Source organism: Stegostoma tigrinum, chromosome 6, assembly GCF_030684315.1.
Source record: "Stegostoma tigrinum isolate sSteTig4 chromosome 6, sSteTig4.hap1, whole genome shotgun sequence".
NCBI lineage: Eukaryota > Metazoa > Chordata > Chondrichthyes > Orectolobiformes > Stegostomatidae > Stegostoma > Stegostoma tigrinum.
Genome location: NC_081359.1, coordinates 106,230,930 through 106,251,461, shown reverse-complemented (window position 1 = coordinate 106,251,461; position 20,532 = coordinate 106,230,930). Strand labels below are relative to the sequence as shown.

The 20,532-nt window shown below is 44.4% G+C and overlaps 1 protein-coding gene across 2 annotated transcripts in view; it reads left to right on the top strand.

Moving 5' to 3' along the window:
• The first annotated feature begins 4,551 nt into the window (after window positions 1-4,551).
• myo7aa (myosin VIIAa) overlaps window positions 4,552-20,532 on the top strand; it is a 152,878-nt gene continuing 136,897 nt past the window's right edge. For both annotated transcript variants that reach the window (XM_048532748.2, XM_059646833.1), the window contains exons 1-4: window positions 4,552-5,038; window positions 6,892-7,005; window positions 14,864-15,016; window positions 18,928-19,112. In XM_048532748.2, coding sequence (XP_048388705.1) covers window positions 4,928-5,038; window positions 6,892-7,005; window positions 14,864-15,016; window positions 18,928-19,112 — 563 coding nt within the window. In that variant the 5' untranslated portion in view covers window positions 4,552-4,927. The remainder of the gene's footprint in view (window positions 5,039-6,891; window positions 7,006-14,863; window positions 15,017-18,927; window positions 19,113-20,532) is intronic.

Genomic DNA, 20,532 nt, shown 5'->3' with positions numbered 1-20,532 from the left:
TTCCAGCAACCATATATACCACACCCTCTGCATTAAGGACCATGGGGAATGGGCTGGAGTTAAGCTAACAAATTTCTCCTCTCCTGTTCTGGTGTACTGAATGTGAACTTCTAATATTCGGACAAGCTCGATACTTTGAGGTCAACCACAGCACATTAACATATAGATTGAAAGATAGGAGTGGAATGCCTTCTGATCCCACTGGTCGACAACATTTGTTTTCCCATAAATGATGAGATTTGTGGGGCTTGTGTTCAGTGAGCAAGTAGTTTATTATTTAGCCATGCCCTGGCTTTAAGGCAATTAAACAGCCCTGCTGAATTCACAAGAGTGCCGAGTGGAATATTTTATGGATGCTTCAGTTTAATATTGCATCATATGTTGTGTCGTTAGTGAGACGGCAGAAAGTGACCCATTACAAGCTCAATTTTATGCTTTTAATTTCTATTGGGTCAGTTTGCAGAAACTGCTTTTGAGGTAATATCGAGCTTCTGAGCTGTGTAAAGTCACACGGGGTTATCAGACAGTGTCTGTCTGGTCTCTTTTAATGGTGAATCATTCACTGTCCCACTGTGTTGGGCTCAGCAGAAAGTGGCAACTTGATGCAGAAAATTATTTTGCAACCAGAACTCGACACTGGTTGCTGTCAGAATCAGTTATTTCCTGTGTTTTTTTTTGGTTTTTTTGTGGTTCAGATCGTGCCCAGATCTCTGGTTCAGGATCTTTGACCTCCATGAGAGAGTTGCACCAGAATGTTTCCTTCAACTTCATTAATAGTTTTTGTGTGAAGGCTCTACCTGGTGTTGCAAACTCTGAAGATTGAGTTTTTGGTTGCAGAATTATGGTATGGAAGGAAGTCATTCAGCCCATGTCACACTGGCTGTATTATCAAGTTCAATGCTATCCAGTGCCAGTCTCACCCTTACCCCATATCCCCACATGCCACTCCTCTCCAAAATAATCACCCAATGCCCTCTTGAATGCCTCAATTGAATCTGCCTCTGCTACACTTCCAAGTAGTGCATTCCATTCCCTAACTATCTGGTGAAAAGGTGCTCTTTCCTCACATCCTTGCTTTTGTTTGCACGTCACTTTAAATGTATGCCCTTTTTGTTCTTGTGCTGAAATCAACTGAAAAAATCCATTTTCCCCTCAGTCCCTGTTTGCAGGATGCTGTTCATGTTGCAAAAGTAGAAATTGCTGGAAAAGCTCAGCAGGTTCGGCAGCATCTGTGGTGAGAAATCAGAGTTGCCACTTTTGGGGCTGAGTGACCCTTCCTCAGACCCTGACCCTGATTGACCATTTAAAAAGACCAGACAGAGACTGTATTTGATAGCCCCTATGTGACTTTACACAGCTCAGACTCTAATATATTACCTCCAAAGCAGTTTCTGCGAACTGACCATCAAATAGAAATTAAAAGCATAAATTGAGTTTGTAATGGGTCACTGCCATCTCACTAATGATAAAACCACATACACGTGATGCAATATTGAACTGAAACATCCATAAAATATTCCTCAACCAGAAACATTAGAGAAATCAGAGTCTGGCTCTAAGGAAGGGTCATTCAGCCCCAAAACAGCAACTCTCCACCGATACCTGCTGAGCTTTCCAGCAATTTCTGTTTTTGTCTCTGATTTACAACATCTGCAGTTAATTTCAGATTTTTTTAACTTTACCGTTTTGGGCACCACAACATTTGTCAGGCTTCTCGTACACTAACATGCCAGCCCCCAGTGCCTATACTTTGATCTATGGTGTTCCTTTCCCATTCCTGTCTCTTTAGGGGCTGTGTGGCCACCAGCCGTTTCCTGATCTTCCCCTTTCAGAATTATGCCATTCTGTTGTGCACCTCAGCTCGTGCCTCCAACTGTGTTGCTTTCTCTCTGGGTATCTTTATTGTAGTCCAACTAAGTCAAAGGAATTCACCAGCAATACAATATAGGTTTGTCTTTAATTATGCTTATACCTCCACTCTCGCATCCTTCGTCCCACTTTTAAGCAGCATTAAAAAAGTGTTGCCTCATTTCTGAATCTCTTTGAATTTTTGGTCCTTTCCAGAATTGAAGGATTTTAGGATGATTTCAGTTTTAGCTGAAATCTCGATGCCTAGTCTTGCACTTATCACCTGCTCAAGAGTATGGCAGTGCTGACCTAAATGGGTTGAATGGCCTCTTCCATTCTGTGTGATTGCCTTACTCTTAGAATCCTGGAATATACTGTTTGGCTTCAAAACGTGTCGATGCCCAAGTCTCTCTTTTTTGCTTTGTTTTTCTAAACTGCTCAGTTTTGAGTTTAATTTGGTAATCCCATGTATCCCAATGTCTCTGGTTTGGATGCATGGCATGTCTGTTTGCTGGTTGAGTTGGTGTGTTTTGTTTTTTAAATTTTTTTTTCTAGTGCTGAAGGGGGGAGGCACAGTGCCTCGGTGGTTAGCGCTGCTGCCTCACAGCATCAGGGACCCAGGTTCGATCCCAAGGTTGGAAGACTGTGTACAAACTCCACGCAGACCGTTTTCCCTGTATCTGTTGGGTTTCCTCCCACCGTCAAGAGCCATGCTGCTGAGATGGATTGGCCATGCAAAATTGGCTTTGTGTCCAGGGACGTGTGCCCTTGGGGTGGGTTAGCCATGGGAAAAGTAGGGTTACAGGAATAGGGTGGGTGGGTGTTGATGGGATCCTCTTTGGAGTGTTGGTATGCACTTGACAGACTGGCCAGCCAAATCCACGTGGTTCTGGAAGCTTTCTTGTGCGCCTCGGCCTGGCACTGTGGGTTCAGGTGGTCGCAGAGTTCTGTCACAGCAAATAAGGTCAAAACATTGGGTGTTTTCAAAGGGTCAGGTGTAATTCTTGGGGCTGAAGGGTATGGGGGAGAAAGTGGGAACAGGATTTGGATGATCACATTGGATGGCAGAACAGGCTTTTAGGGCTGAATGGCCTACTCCTCTCGCTCGCTCTCTTTTTTTGTTTTGAGTGATAAAAGTTCCTGACTTTTTCCACTGATCACAAATTTCATTTCCGCTAGTACCTTTTTTTGCAAAACATCCCAAAATGCTTCTTAGGGTCGTAACTTTTTTTGTCTGTCAGATTCTAATGCCTCCTCCTTTTTTTTTTGGAGCAGTGATAACAAGTGGCCAAATGCTTGATCAGAGGAGGGGTTTTGAAATATCTCCTCTCTTCTCCCCTGCCCCAACCAACCCATCTCCCCTTTTTTTGTTTTTTGTGTGTGGGCAAGGGTCCCAGGAGGGAATTTGAGTGCATGACATTTTACATTGGAACAGTGTAAAATCACAAGTGGCAGAATTGAAGGAATACTGATGTATGACTAGGGAGATTACAGACACTCTAACAGCAGACGGAGGGATTTCATAGAATCACTTAGTTTGTACAGTCTGGAAGCAGGCCGTTTGGCCCAGAGTCTACACCAACCCTCCTGAGGATCTGACCTGCCTACCCAATCCCTGTTATCCCACACTTCCAATGGCTAATCCACCCAGCCTGTACACCTTTGGACTGTGGGAGGAAACCCATGCAGACACCGGAGAATTGTGTGTGTGTGTTGCACTGTCGTCCCTGTGCTGTGAGGCAGCAGTGCTAACCACGGAGCCACCATGCTGCTCCAAACATCGGAATACACATTTCTGAAATTGAAGTTTGTGCTGGTGTGGTGCTGGGTGTGAACGTAGGCCATTGTGGGAGTAATGGGTGAAGGGGTCTTAGTGTTGAGTGTATGAAATGAAATTTACGCCGTCTTATGAGCGGCCTGTGGTGAGTGGACCTGGTTGAGTGGCCTATCAGTGACTCAAATTACCTCCCATTGTTTGGCTTATACCAGAGGATATCCTAGGGAAAAGGTGTCCCTCATGCCAATGTGGGGCTTGGATCAGTTTCGTGGAGGAGTTAACTCTCCATCTAAAGACCTGCGTGTGACCCAAGGCTGTGCGCCCACTTCCACTTCCTTCTGTGTTTATTGAAGAGCAGGGTGTGCCTATTCTACCTCATGTCAAAATAGTTAAAGCTTTTAATGTCTGACTGGGAATTTGTGACCGCCATTTCCAGACAGTTGATTCACAATTCCGCCCCACACCCCCCAACTTACCCCGACAGCTCAGAGCATGGCCTTTTGAGCAAAATGGCATAGTTTCTGGCCAATCCCAGAGCAGGTGGGCCTTTTGGTGTCATGTGAACAGCACTGAGAGAATTTCATCAATCGGAACTGAAGACCAGATGTACGACACAGACTTTTTTTATATATAAATGATTCACAACTGCTGTCATTAGCTATGGATGACTTCCACCTTTTCTCTTCCCCCCCCCCCCCCCGCCATGATCTTCTGTCCCTCACCCTTCCCCCTCCCAGACGGTTTCCAGGGAGGTTGTAATCACATTAATGCATGAGTGCTTACAGTATTGCACATGTCAAATGGATTAATGAATACCTGTTGTAACTCGACAGAGCCTGGCTTATAATTCACCAAGCTGTTTCTGCCAGATGACTGATATCTGGGCTCAAATTAAAAGGACAAGACCAATGTGAGAGGGTCCCACACGAAGAGACTGACCGGGTGCTGGTATTGAGGAAACATCAGTCTTATTCTGTGCAGTTTGGCTGGAGGCGCTCCAGATATGGCTGCCTTTTTTTAAAGGCAGCATAATCTCGTGAAATCTTACACCCACAATGGGGTCAGGTGTGCTCCTGTTAACGCTAGAGAGGGATTAGTTTGTGTTTCCTCACTGGCCCTATCGAGAGGTTGCTGTGTTTCTGTGCTGAGATTCTCTTTCCTCTTCCCCTGCTGTGTGGCACTGGAGTCCATGGCGACGTTAACTGCAGTTGTTGATGACAGGAACGCACTTGGGCATTGCTTAGATGTCTGAGGGCCTGCTGCATCTGCGGTTTTTGTGAGGTGAAGCTTTGAAGCCAGGACATGTACACACGCAGAGGGCTCGATGATGACTTGTATCAGAAGGACGAAGGGAAATGGGCTCTGCTGCCTAACGTCAATCTAGTGCTTAAACACCAGCACACGCTCCTCCCGGTAAGCACTCATCAAAGCTTTCTACTCCTGTCTGTTCAGATGTTATTATTATGCATCTCTGGATCAAGTATGGCTTGAACCCAGGTCTCCTGGCTCAAAGGTAGAGGCATTGCTGTGGTTGATCCCATGTATCTGCTGCCTTTGTTCTTCCAGAGAAGTGGTTGTGTTTGGGAGGTGCTGTCTGAGGAGCCTTGGTGAATTTCTGCAGTGCATCTTGATTGTACACACTGCTGCTACTAAGTGTCAGTGGCGTATGATAATGTTCCCTTTTAAGGGTGTATTTTGTCCTTTTTTTTTATATTTTGAGAGAATTTAAGACTGAAGTACACAGCTGTCTGTTTTCAATCCAATGAGCAGCTTTTGAGGCCTTGAGGTTTTTCCTTTTTTGAAAAGGTTGGAACAATAGAAGCAGCCTGAAATGGGTGGAGGTCAAGCGCTCTCAGAACCAGGATTAAGTTTTTTTGTTTGGTTTTTCAGGAGCAGTTGTTGCCAGGTTCGCTTGGGTTTAGAAGCTGCAGTACACCTCTCCCTGCTACTGCCTATATCTGTTTTTCTTTGATAGGTTTTGTTTTTCTCCCCCTCCTGGACTAGAGAATTGCATGTGAGACCATCTGTTTTACTGAGTTTGCCTTTGCTGAGCATTTTGTGATTGTCATGACATTGGAATGGTTATTGCTCGTGAAATTCCTTGAGGGTTAGCATAGATAATGCCTGAGATGTGTGCATGCATTGCATTCATGGTTACTAGGTGATTGCTTCCTCTGTCTCTCTATGCACTCCCCCTTTCACATTTTTCCCTACTTTGCCCTGCGCCTTTCCCCCTACCACTTCCTTGCATTCATCTTCTACTGCCACCTCCCCCCCCCCCCCCCCCCCGCCACCATCAGATTCATAGCCACTGTTATTTTCAATTCCAGACTCAAATTAACTTTACTTTAAATTCCATAACCTGCCATAATGCAATATTACCACTACCATAAGCTATAGAATGGCCTTGCGATCAGTCCAGCAAATACTTACCCTCAAGGGAGGCACTATCCGCTGGACTGTTAACCCAGAGATCAAGATAATGCTCTGGGGACCTGGGTTCAAATCCCACCACCTGCTGAGGCAGGATTTGAATTCATTTCAGTATCTGGCGTTGAGACTTCAATGATGACAATAGACACTGGATATATGGTCAAGGAAAAACCTATCTGGCTTATTTTTAGGGGACGTCCTTACCTGGTCTAGACTAAACGTGACTCCAGACCCACAGCAATGTGGCTGACTTTTTAACTGCCCTCCAGGCAATAAATGCTGCCTGACCAGTGACTCCCTCATCCCATGAATGAATAAAGAAATGAAGGGGTTTCAAGATGATACAGAAACTGATGGGGTGTTAAATAGTGAGGATGGTTGCCTGAGATTACTGGAGACTATAGACAGGCTAGCCAGATGAGTTGGTCAGAGACATATGGAATTCCGTCTGGATAAGTGTGAGGTGATGCACTTGAAGAACAAACAAAGCAAGAGGAAACATGAACAATTGGACCCTCGGAGTGCTTGAGGATCAGAGGGACCTTGGTGTATCTGTACACCAGGTCCCTTTTAAGGTATCAGGACAGTTAGATAAAGTGATTGTTAAAAAAAGTTTATGGGATATTTACCTTCAATAGCCAAGGGATGGAATTGAAGAGCAGGGAATTGATGCTGGAATTGTGTAAAATGTTGGTTAGGGCCTCTAGTAATATAACTACCTAGCCTGCACACTTCACTAAAGGTATAAAATTTATAATGGAGATTTAATTACAGATAAATCTTTCCCCCTCTGGTAAAAAAAACTGACAATGAGCCATCTGTCTCTCTCCCAGGGGGATTACGTCTGGCTGGATCTGAAGACTGGTCGTGAGTTTGAAGTTCCTATCGGGGCAGTAGTGAAACTCTGTGACTCTGGCCAAATTCAGGTTGTGGATGATGAAGGCAATGTGAGTATTCTGCCATTTTTGGCTAGCACTGTCATCATTCTGTCAAAGACATATAGGTGCAGGAGTAGGCCATTCGGCCCTTCAAGCCAACACCACCATTCATTATGATCATAGCTGATTATCCACAATCAGTATCCTGTTCCTGCCTTATCCCCATAACCCTTGATTCCACTATCTTTAAGAGCGCTATCCATCTCTTTCTTGAAAGCATCCAGAGAGTTGGCCTCCACTGCCTTCTGGGGCAGAGCATTCCATGTATCCACCACTCTCTGGGTGAAGAGGTTTCTCCTCAACTCTGTTCTAAATGGCCTACCCCTTATTTTTAAACCGTGTCCTCTGGTTCTGGACTCGCCCATCAGCAGAAACATGCTTCCCCCCTCCAGAGAGTCCAATCCCTTAATAATCTTGTATGTCTTGATCAGATCCCCTCTCATCCTTCTAAGCCTAGTGCATTACTGACATTATGGTGGTGCATCACTGCCAAATCTTAATAAAAAGGGGCAGAATGTTAGAATGTCCCAACAAGCCCAGTCGCTCCAATCTTTCCACATATAATGGTCCCGCCATTCCGGGAATTGACCTTGTGAACCTGCACTGCACTCCTCAATAGCCAGAATGTCCTTCCTCAAATTGGGAGACCAAAACTGCACACAATACTCCAGGTGTGGTCTCACCAGGGCCCTGTACAGCTGCAGAAGGACCTCTTTGCTCCTATACTCAATTCCTCTTGTGATGAAGGCCAGCATGCCATTAGCTTTCTTCACTACCTGCTGTACCTGCCTATTTGCTTTCATTGATGTACAAGAACACCTAGATCTTGTTGTACTTCCTCTTTACCTGACTTGACTTGACTTGTCATTGTGTTGTGTTTCTGAGCACTGCTCTCAGTCTCTCTTAACTGATCAATTAATGTAGGTTCAATATAGTACAAATCTCAAGCACATTCAATTAGAAGATAAACTGACAAATACTTGAATAATTAAAACTGTCCAAGGATCTTTAGTCTAGCATGTTGCTGGTCATATGATCGTGCTCCTTAGCTCATGATTATTTTCAACTCTGAAAGCAGTGACACAATTTTTAATTTATCTTTAGGAAATAAAACATGAACTGAATGCAAATATGGATATGTTATCTAACTATTTACAAAGAGACATGGTAAAGTGATCAGTTTGAGTATTTAATACGTGGTATTTTGTCAATCTGTCCTGATTGCATTATGAGATAATAAGGTGTAGAGCTGGATGAACACGGCAGGCCAAACAGCATCAGAGGAGCAATCAACTCTACACCTTGTTATCTCAGATTCTCCAGCATCTGCAGTTCCTACTGTCGATGACCAGGGTCCATTTTGTTGAAGCAACTCTAACATTCTGTCCCTTTTTTATTAAGATTTGGCAGTAAGTGCATTACTGACGCTATGGTGGTGCATATCTTTATTCTCCCCTTTTTTTGGTTTCTTGTGATATTTTGTTCCATATTTCGAACCCTCAGTGCCAGGGACCCAGGTTCAGTTCCACCCTCTGGCAACTGTCTGTCTGAGTTTGCAGGTCCATCCCATGTCTCCCTGGGTTTCTTGGTGCTCCAGTGTCCTCCCCAGTCCAAAGAAGTGCATGGCTGTGCTAATTTGCCCATTGTCTCCAGGGATATGTAAGTTAGGTGGGTTAGCCATGGGAAGGGCAGAGTTGTGGGGATGCAATGGGTATGAGGGGGATGCTGTTTTGGAGTTTGGTGTGGACTTGATGGGCTGAATGGCCTGCTTCCACACTGTAGGGATTCTATTTCTGAACTTGGACAGGTGAATGTTTAGCAGCATTATCCTAACTTGCCTTTAAAGTTTGTTTTTTGTTATTCCCTTTGGCTCCGGTAAGCCTATATTCATTATTTTTAATGGTTCAGGCCGTTCTTTCGGCAAGATGGTTAGATCTGGTGTGTCATGAGGGTGCTGTTACTTGGCTTATGCCTTGTTTTGCACACAAGATCAATCTGTGTATTGTGGTCACTGTACAGACAAAGGTTAAGTATTCAACACAGTCCACCATATGCTGTTCTTGAGCCGTTTGACGGTTGGAAACTTGGACAGTTACATGCGGGCTATGTGAAAACTACCAGTCTGTTATTATCTTTGGGGGACAGGGGAAAATGTACAGATTTTTGGTGTTGATGAGGTTGGTAACTCTTGCTTGCCTTATATCTCCTTATTTGCCATTGTCATTGATCGCTGGCCCAGTACACATGATACCTGGCACAGGATACTGTTTCCTCTGCTCATACATGTCTGTGCTACAGCTGTGATGGTTTGTCCTGGCCAAAGGCTTTTGTACAAGCACCAGTTTATAAATTTATAAACTATCCTCTTTATTCATTCCCATCTCACGAGAACTGGTTGATCTGTCTGCTCTGTGCTAGCTGGATCATGTCTGGCCATCTTTCTACAATAATTATTCCAAAAAATGTTTTCAATCGTGACTTGATAACTTTTTTGAGCTGGTTGCCTTGGTGTTGAACAAAAGTCATTAGATTTGACCTTAAGTGCCCCGCCAACTTCCCCCAAGCTGTATCAATATTGCCCCCTTGTAAACTGAGCAGCATTTCGGCATGCTCACTGGGATTTGGTGATCTTCTCTCAGTGGCTGTTTAGGTAATGGGCTTGTAGCAAATAACAAAGTCCATGTTCCTGTACTTTTCCAAGGAGCTGTTTTTACCTTTTTGGTTTTGTTAGTGTCTTGCAGCAAATTGTTTCCACTGTGATCAGTTTTTCCACAGTGAGTTTGTGATAACAATATGGCTTTGAGGTGTGTTTTGTCTTTTTGAGATTTTTAAAGCAGAGGCACTGAGGTATCTATAGATTTAACTCCTGAAGCAAAGAGCTTATGAGGCCTTGGGATGTTTATTTAAAAATGGGACCAACAGAAGCAGCCAGAATGGGTGGGGGTCAAGCTCCCACAGTCAGGCATTTTTAGCTTTGGCTTTCAATGGTTGTTGTTGGGGTCTTGGTTTGGAAGGTGCAGTACATCTCTCCCTCCAAGTTTTGTTGAATTTTTTTTTTACTCTTAGTTTCAGCTGAAACCGAGGTTGGGGGGCTGGGTGGGGGCGGCAGTAGTGGGGTTCTCTCTCTGCTGCTGGAATTGCATGTGATGTGATCTGTTTACTGAATTTGCCTTGTGTTGCGAGTGTGTTTATGGGATGTTATATAATGGAACAGATAATAATCAAATTCTTGTGTTTTCCAGTAGAGTAGTTATTTCTTTATTGCATCTCACTTTGTTCATTAATTCTAGTTAGGTGTGTGGGGTTGTTTTTTTTCTTTTCTTGCTTTAAATCTGGTAGTTTAACCAATCAAAGTTTTCTGGAACACAGCGCTGTTAGCCGAAACCCCATCTGCTTTGGTCTATAATGATTGCTTACCCAACAGGTCCGTGTAAGACCTTCTGATAATCAAGACCAGAGCAAGTATTGTCCATCATGCTGGAATAATTAGATTGTACCCATGATGGACTTTTTTCATCGAAATACTGTTGGTTTGTTGCTGTCATGAATGATGAGCCTTCCTGGCTTTTGCTAAAGTGCATCAACTTCAAAGATTGTCCTGGGCTCGTAGCTGTGCAGAATATTGGTGCTTGTCTGAGTGATTTTTGAATGTGTGTTGATGGTCCTTTTGCCTGCTGCTCAAACACATGTATGGGATTTCATTTGTTTTGGGATGTGTGATGTTAAGAAGTTTTAAACAAATCCAAGGCATGACTGTAGGTCGTCTTTGTCTTAGGGATTGGGCATGTTTCATGCACCTCTTTTGACTTGCCTGGTTCAGGATGGATTCCATGAGCTGAATGAATAGAGGCAAGTAGCTGACTGCTCCCTGCAATGAAGGTGTGCTCTTCACCAAGGTGTAGGTTTTGGTTGTGCTCCTTTTGGCAAAGTCCAATCTCTCAAAATGTCTTCAGCAATACAACTGGCCAAGTAAACTGTAATTCTGACCCAGTATGGCAGTCCTGTCCCAGCTGTGTTTTCAGTGTATGCTGTCACTAATGATTGGCTTTTCCTGAGGCCAGGTGACATTAACTGAACTGTGATAAACTTTATCTTTTAACTTTTTAAAAAAAAGTTACTTATGAAGTCTGTCATTTGTGGTAAGGTGAATTATAAAACTCTTCTCTATATACTTTCTATTGCTACTGGAACAGATTGAACGTACAAGTGAGATGAGGCCGTTCTGTCCTTCAGGCCTGCTTTGCCATTCAATAAGTTCATGACTGATCTGGTTTCTAGCTCAACCCTACATTCCTGCATATCCCCCAGATTTTAAATCTTCCATCCCCATGATCATCAAGAATCTATCTATCTCCTCACTTAAAAATATTTTGGATTCTGCATGCACTGATGAATGAGGGGAAAACCAGGCACGCTCCCCTCTGAGGGGAAAGCAAAAAGTTCCCTCTTCTCTGCCTTGGATGGGTGATCCCATCTTGTATTTGAACAATGACTCTAGATTCTCCCACAAGAGGAAACATCATCCTTTCAACATCCCCCTGGTCAATCCTTCATGATTTTTTGTTTTAACTGAGACACCTCCTGAATCTACTATCCACTTGTTCCAGGGTTTAACCTGGTAAACCTTCTCTGAACTGTTTCCGACCCTTTAACATTCTTCTGTAAATTCCATGACCCTGACTGGCAGAGCGAATGGTATTCTCTGGAAACAGTATCCTTGTGTGTGGGTGTGTGTCTCCTATAGATTTAGAACTCCATTCTGCTGCCATCTGGACTTTTCTGGATATCATTTTTCTTTTGAAGAAGAATAGAGATGTCTTTGGTCTAAATTTAACCTAATTGTGCCATCTTTCTTTTTAGCTTGTAAGCAATAGGACTGCACAAGTCTTTGTGTTGATGTGCACGATTGGTTTTTAATACCTCTTTTGCATTCTATATTGTTCAGCTCATCCTAAACCACCTCTTGAATAAGGGCACTGCACTTTCTGGGAGGGTTGGATATTGAAATTGCGTATTCTGAGGGCCTTTACACTATCACTTCTGGCGCTTTCCGTAGAATGGAAATGATCCAGGTATATTTGTCTTTGAGTCCTGGACTGACACGTTGCAAGTGTTTTTGGCCTTTGTGATTTTTAATATCTCTAGTGGTTATGACTGTTTCAAGTAATGTTGAGATCTAAGCATGCTGGTAATCCTGCTAGTGCTGGTCCATTAATATCCATCAAGTGAGCTGCTTGTGATTTCCGGTAGATCTAGCATTGCAACATTCATGAATGTGTCAATACAAGGCGTGGCTATTCTGTTAGATACCTCTTGTAATGAACCTGATCAGCAATATTATTGCACTGCTCTGGAGCAGTAGGACTTGAACCCAGGTCTCCTGGTTCAGAGGCAGGGTAGTTTCCCATTTATAGACCTTCAGTTTTGCTATTGTAAGTTGTAACACTGACTTCTGGTGTGTACCCTTTAGAATTCTGGCTGGCTGTTTGGACTGGCCCTGTATGGGCCTTAGTTTTGAGTGAGTGTTTGCCAATTGTCTTCGGACCAATTAATGATGGCAAAAGCTCCCATGATTGGTGCAGTGATGTGGATGGTATTAATGTGGAGAGTCTGCTCACCTTCTGTTTTGGAATTTGGTTCAGATAGCTGGCCTAGCTTGTCACAAAGCTTCCCTTGTGCATGTGCTTGCCATCACGCCAATCTCTGAAGCTCTCCTGGTTGTTGCTGGCAGTGCGTAGATTGCAACCAAACAATCATACCCTCCAGTTGTATCCTTGCAACAATGAGGTCACTGACCAGTAGTGCCATGTGACTGGCAAAGATCTTGGCGTGTTTTGTAGAGAGTGCAACTGATCACAAGTCTCTCTCACTGTGCTCACTTCTTGAATGCTTGCTGCTTATTTGTTTAAAAAAACAATTTACTGGGTATGGACATCACTGCATGGGCCAGCACTTATTGCCCAACCCTCTCTCTGTTTAGAGAGCTGACAACTACATTTGCTGTAGGTCTAGAACCACACGTAGGCTAGACTAGGTAAGGATGGCAGATTTCCTTCCTTCCTTCCTTCCTTCCTTCCTTCCTTCCTTTCTAAAAAGGCAATACTGAGCCAGGTAGGGGTTTTTCCAACTGATGGATGCATAATTCCACATGTTACTAAATTGAAATTTAACCAGATGCTTTTAGTGGGATTTAACACTAACATTGTCCTGGGGTGGTGGATTGTTAGGTAGTAACATTACACTATCCACCCTCTGCTGCACTAATATGGTAAGTCATGGTTACAGAAGGTTATTGTCCAGCTGCAACAGCTGCTTGTTTTCTGCCACTTTGTTTTAGAAGTGTGGAGGCTGCTTTCTCTGAAAGGTGAAGTTATATCCAGTGCCGCTATCTGCTTGGGCTCAAATCCTACATCTCGCCCTTGTGGCTCCTATTAATAAGCTGATAATGATACTCGTGGCTGTTGCTTGCTGTATGGACAGTAAATTCTAAAATTTGTTACTGGAGGATCAGCTTTGTGCAGTATTTCCCGTCACTTAGGGTCTTTCTCTGGCCTTGTTCATACTGACTCTGTACAATGCCTTTTTTTACTGTTTGGTTATCTGGTCCTTCAATCTCTCCTATTTAAACGCATATCTCCAACCTTGGGTTTTATGAACAAAATTCACATTGGACGACTGTGGCCTTCAGATCACATTAGAGAAATTGATCGTCTTTCTGCTGCTCCTTGTCTGTTGTAAACACTTACAACATGCAGGGAATTTATTGTAGCACGGCTATAGGGCTACTGCAGGTGCAGATTCGGTAATCCTGAAATAAGAGAAATTCAGATCTGGCAAAGAGTCATCAGACCTCATGCTAACTGTTTGTTTGTTTTCCTGGGGAATGAACAGTTTGAATTACAAGGAGAGACTGGATATTTTTCACTGGAGCATAGGAACATGAGGTCGACTTTTTGAGGTTTATAAGATCATGAGTATAGATAAAGTGACTGGTAGGTGTCTTTTCCTTTTTAAGCTGGGGGATTTTTGTGCCTGGAGGACATCTTCTGGTGAGAAGAGGGATTTTAAAAAGACATGGGACAGTTTATTTTTTATTTGCGTGGTTTATTTTTTTTTTCTGCAAGAGCTGTCAGGAAGTACTGGTCATTGTACATGTGCAAAAAGTTGCACGAGTTCTGTGTAACACAAGCAAAAATGTCCTCAGCATTAATTTTAATGCTCAGTTGTTGCTCAACTGTTGAATCATAACACCCCCCCCCCCCCCACACCCTTTACTCTGCCATTATACTGTTTCCTGTGACTAGAGAGCCATTGTCTTAGGACAGGAATGTTATCTAGTCTTCGTCTTCAAGCACCTCCCATATTTAGCGAGCTTAGATGAGATCCCAGGGCAGGGGAGCCCAAAACTAGAGGGCATAGGCTTAAAGGTAGAAAGTGACCTGAGAGGCAACATTTTCACGCAGAGGGTGGTGCATGCATGGAATGAGGAGCTGCCAGAGAGAGTGGTGAGGCTGGTACAATTAGAAATTTGAAAAGGCGTTTGGATGGGTACATGAACAGGAAGGGTCTGGAGGGAGATGGGCCAAATACTGGCAAATGGGACTAGGTCACATTGGGATGTCTGGTTGGCATGGATGAGTTGGACCAAACAGTCTGTTGCTGTGCTGCACATCTGACTTTGTGGAGGGTGTCTTTAAATTGATAGTTGCGATGCTTCCTTAATCTGTGTACAAAGTCACCATTAATTATTTTCTGCATCGAAGCTGATAAGAATTGGCTGTACCATTTAATTTTTGTTGAACTGGAGTGATGTTGTAAACCATGACTGTCTGACTCACTTGTGTCCATTCCCCTTCTGGCCCTCCAGGAGCATTGGATTTCCCCTCAGAATGCCACCAACATTAAGCCGATGCATCCAACATCCATCCATGGGGTGGAAGATATGATCCGCCTGGGAGACTTGAACGAAGCCGGAATTCTGCGTAACCTCCTCATCCGATATAGGGAGCGTCTAATATACGTGAGTATGAAGCATCATCTTGTAAAGTTTTTCGAGAGCAGTGAATGGGTCATGCATTTCTGTTTGAGGAATGAGATGTGCTCAATTGCTGTGAGGGTAGTAGCTGTTTCCTCTTGTATTTGCCAAACCAACCAGTTGGTGTTTGTCCATTGCAGTGGCTGACCATCTTAACAACAATTTAAATTACTCCCTGCCAATCCCGCAAACCCATTGCAAAAGTTTAATCTACTGAAGGCTGGACCCAGTGAGTAATTTGATTAGTGAATTAACACCTGTTAATGTTGGGTTAAATTCCTACACCAACCAAGAATATCAGGAAGGCCCCAGCTTCTCAACACCACACCTTGTGCAAACTGTCGGTCCTGTGGTTAGACTCACCACCAGTCATCCTTCTACACCCCCAACGGAGGTGCCAGAGTGTTGGACTGGGGTGGGGGATAGATAATGGGAACTGCAGATGCTGGAGAATCCGAGATAACAAGGTGTAGAGCTGGTTGAACATGGCAGGCCGAGCAGAAAAGCTGATGTTAAGATGCTGCTTGGCCTGCTGTGTTCATCGAGCTCCCCACTTTAAATCTTGTCTACCCCAGTCCAAGATAACAATTGAAAACACAAGCTTTCTGAGCCTCCCTCCACCTTTTAGATGAAGTAACAAGGCTCAAAGGTTGTTTTCAAATAAACCTGTTGGACTATAACCTGGTGTTGTGATTTCTGCCCCCTCCCTTGACAGTCCTCTGGGACTATGGCAGCATTACCAATTGCTTTCAATGTGCTTCCATGGGACTGCTTGCACAGTGGGACTTTGCTGGGATTGGAGCTACTCATTAAAATGACAACAGCAAAAGTGGAATGCCACTTCACCCCAGCTTTGTGACCTGTTCCCTGATTTAAATGTACTGAAGTTTGAAATTGAATGTGGGCAGTAGAAGGTGCTTTGGATGAAAGCACATTGTATTGACCCTGATATAGGCTTGGTGAAGCCTCCCTTGTCACCTTGTGTATTCTGTTTGGTATACACATCTAGATGGTACATGTGGCACGAGCTGAGTTGGTCTGCCACTCAATGCTGGGACTTCCCTGGGTGTGGAAAGAGTGGCCTCCACCCTTGTTGGTTCTATTGGGGCCACACATCAAACAGTTTGGTCATGAGGTGGCAGAAGGGGAGCTGTGTGGCCAATGAGCTGCTGCTTTTTGGCACTCTGCTTGCATATCATAGCTGCAGTGTTTAAAAACTAGACAAGGGAATGATTTCTGATCAGAGATAATGGGAACTGCAGATGCTGGAGAATCCAAGATAACAAAGTGTGAAGCTGGATGAACGCAGCAGGCCAAGCAGCATCTCAGGAGCAGGGATGCTGCTTGGCCTGCTGCGTTCATCCAGCTTCATACTTTGTTATGAGGGAATGATTTTAATTCTTTTGGTTCTCCTCTGCATTTGATACCTCCTGTTTTTGTAACAGTAATTACACTGACTACTTTGAGAGACCCTGAAGCCATGATGGGCACTATATAAATGTTTAAATACAAAACTTTGCTTCAAAACTGCCTTTTTTTTGTATCTGTTCCCCAGCCTTTGCTCTTAATTAATTACCTACTTTTTCTGCAGACAAACTGTGGAGGGAGGGTGAGTAACAGACATGAGCACGAATTCTAACTTCAGTATCAAAAGTTAATGACACACAGAGCCATTCACCTTTCATCTTCAAAGGCTGCACTCTGCATGGCTCAATTGGTATTGGGTTTCCCATCTCATTAACAGCACCTTCTTTCTTTAATGCTTTCATCAGTGTATTATATGACCATTATCATCCTATAAGTGACTTCCTCCTGCTCCTGTGTAACTTGATTCATGCTATCAGTGTCCTGTTTCAGTGTTGGGCAATATTTGTTGGTGTTGGTTTTTGAAAAGAAGCTTGACATGTTGCATTTGTTCCTTTTTTAAAACTTTATTTTAAAGACAATCCGTCAAGTGGTCACTTCAGGTTGGAGACGGGCTGGATGTGAATTCTATATGATCTTGTTTACAGATGTGCCTCAGTGCAGCTGAGTCTTGTTAGTTCTTGATTCCAGATGTTGAGAGAATCTGGCACTGCTCTGCTTGAGGAGGTACCCTACATAAGAACAGGGGTAGGCCATTTGCCCCTTCAAGCCCTTCCATACACACACCACCCTGTGGAAAAAGTTGCCCCTAAGGTCCTCTTTTAAAGCGTTTTGGCCTCCCCCCTCACTCTGGAGGAAAGACCTTGTCTATTTACCCGAGCCATGCCTGCCGTGATTTTCACCCCTAATCCTCTGCTCCAGGGAAAATAGCCCCAGCCTATAGCTCGAACCCTGGCAACATCTTGTAAACCATCTCTGGATGTTTGTTTCAACACAGGTAATTGGGGGGATCATATCCAGTGAGAAAAGTAAGGAGGTGGTATATTTCCATACGAAGACGGGTCGATGAAGCCATGATTCAAAAACAAAACAAGCTCTAGGTGACTGTGTGTGGAGCTTGCATGTTCTCCCTGTGTCTGCGTGGGTTTCCTCCGGGTGCTCTGGTTTCCTCCCACAGTCCAAGGATGTGCAGGCTAGGTGGATTGGCTAAATTTCCCATAGTGTTGGGGATGTGTAGATTTGGGGAATGGGTCTGGGTGGGAAGCTCTGAGGGTCGGCGTAGATTTGTTGGGCCGTCCACACTGTAGGGATTCTATTCTAGAATGCACCCAAAGTACTGCATCCAATCCATAGTGTCACTGTTGGTGGCGGGGGGTGGGGGGGTGCGTGCGGGGGTGGTGTGTGTGCTGATACTTACAGGTTCACTGGAGAAAGTTTTGGGAGTAAAGAATGATCAAAATTGATGCTTTTCTTTTTGCCCCCAGGGCCTGGGTGTCACTGGCTGGGCCAGCATTTTTGCCTGCCCCTTTGTTTCCTTGAAGGTGGTGATGAGCTATGTCCTTGTCCATCTACCGCAAATAGACCTTGCTCTGCCGAAGCATACAGGGCTATGAGCCAAGTGATGGAAAATACAATTAGACTAGTCACATGGTGGTTTTTGACCAGTGCAGCCTCTGGGCCTCTTTTCTGGGTGGTGGACCTCCTACTGCAGTACTGCTGGGAGGGGGGAGTTCCAGGGCTTTGACCCAGTGAAGGAACGGTGATACCTCTAGTGAAGAGGAGACACAGGCTGGGTCACTTCGTTTTGAAAAGTAGAAAGCCAAGGGCTGACCACAGCATTAATGAAAAGTCTTGAGTGCAGTGAGAGATTGCTGCTGGTCTTGGGAGTGAGCAAAACCTGGAGACCCACCCCGAGAGATCTATCAGGGAACTTTTGAGCATCTTCACCCAGAGCTTTGAGACTTGTTACCAGCAGCTCTCAGATGCAGATGTGTTTAAGGGCAGGCTAGATTGTACCTCTCAATTCCCCTCGTAGGGTATTGCATTCGAGGGCTAACTTTTTTAAAGTCAATTCCACTGTTAAAATCTGCTATTGTCAACTTAAATGGGGAAGGCAATGTACTGGATGCAAGGGAATTCTCCGCAGGAGCAGTGTGTGGCAGGGAGCGAACCTGATTTTTATCCATAGCACTGAGGCAGGGTAACTTGCCATTGGGGGTTAATACCTGACCCTCTGCCGGTCAGCTGGCAATGCAGAATTGAGCAATGACTTTCTCGGTGTTTCTGTGGCACAGAGACAATGAATTAGAAGTTTTTGGTTAGAGACCCAAAAAAACCCTGCAGATGCTGGAATCCATGGTAGATAAACAGGAGGCTGGAAGAAAGGATAAGCCATTCTTCCGGATGCTACCCAGCTTGCTGTGTTCTTCCAGCCTCCAATGAATTAAAATTTGTTTGACTTCCTCTTCTGGCCGTAGCTGTACATATTGGCAGACTTGCGCACGTTTTTACAAAGATGTTTCTGCTTTCAGACATACACTGGCTCAATCCTGGTCGCGGTGAATCCCTACCAGCTGTTGCCAATCTACACAGCTGAACAAATCCGGTATTACACCAACCGAAAGATCGGTGAAATGCCACCACACATCTTCGCCATTGCTGACAACTGCTACTTCAACATGCAACGGAATAACAGGGACCAGTGCTGCATAATCAGGTGAGTGAAGGCCACGCCACGGTCACTTCTCACCGCTTCCCGGTCTAACAAGACCAGTTACTGGGAATTGGAAATTTAAACCGAGGAAGGTCCGAAATCCCAGCTGCATTTGGTAGCAGCTGTGGAGAGTATGGCACGGATGCTCCAGTCAGTGATAATGCAGGGACCACTGCACCACCCCCACCCTGAACAGTGAGGATCCGTTTGTTTGTTTGTGCTATAGTGCATTCTTCTGTCTGGACCATGCAGTCCTGCCTGCTTCATCTCTGCCATCGAGCAGCAAAGAGGAACAGTGGGCAGAGCCCTCTATTTTCCACCCCCCCCCCCCCACCTTCTGCTGACATGAGCTGCCAAATTGAGAGAGCTTTTTTCAAGAGGTTTATAGGAAAGCGTAGAAAAATGGGAACGGGGTCAGCCCAATAAGCCTGCTCTCATCAGTTTTATGGACATAGCTGACCATCCAACTCGGTCTCCTGTACCCAGTGTCTCCCCATTTCCTTTGATCCCTTTAGCCCCAAGTGCTGTATCCAATTCCTTATTGAAATTGTACGATGTTTCGGCCTCAAATGCTTTCTGTGGCAGTGAATTCGACGGTTAGGTTTCTAGTGGGTGCAATTAAATGGGCTTGTTCTGCTTATTATGTTAGTGTGGGAGATGTTTGTGTTATGTCCGGGGCAGTGCAAATCAACCCATCACAAGTTTAAAACTCCTCCTGGGACAGTTGCAGCCCCTGGACTCTCATCAGGACTTCCTCAGAGTCCCAACTTACAGCAGCAACTAACATTTAGTGCATTGCCCCCTTCCCAGTGCAACAAGACCTGGCCCTTTTGTTCCAAGCTCTGATGAAGGGTCATGATCTGAAATGTTTAACCCATGTATCTCTCCACAAATGCATCCTGCTATGCTGAGCATTTCCAGTCACTGTCCTTCTAATCATGTGCCTTTACGCTTTTGAAGAAACTGCCTTGGTAACAGCCAAGCGAATGGAAAGATCTGATCCTTCTGTTACACCTCACTCTGGAAATTCGAGCGCCGCTATCCTGGCAATCATATGTTTTTAAAGATTTTATCAAAGGTCACAAAATCCAGCGTTTGTCTGATTAGACTAGACAGAAAGCACAGACCGGGTTTCAATACTTAATGGCAACGATAACTTATTGTAAAAGAAATTAGATTCTGACTACACATAAGCAACTATGAACTGTTAACCATAAAGCCCTACTACTTAAAACTCTAACCCCTCCTAAACCACTTCCCTTTCACACACAGGCAGACAGTGCCAGAGGGAGGTAAACAAGAGCGAGTGATATAGGTAGAGGGGAAAATATCTTGGAGCACTATTTCAAAAGCTTTGGCCCTCTGGGATTCGATGGAGTGGCCCCTTCAGTCCAGGAGGCAGAGTTTCACAAACCGTCAACTC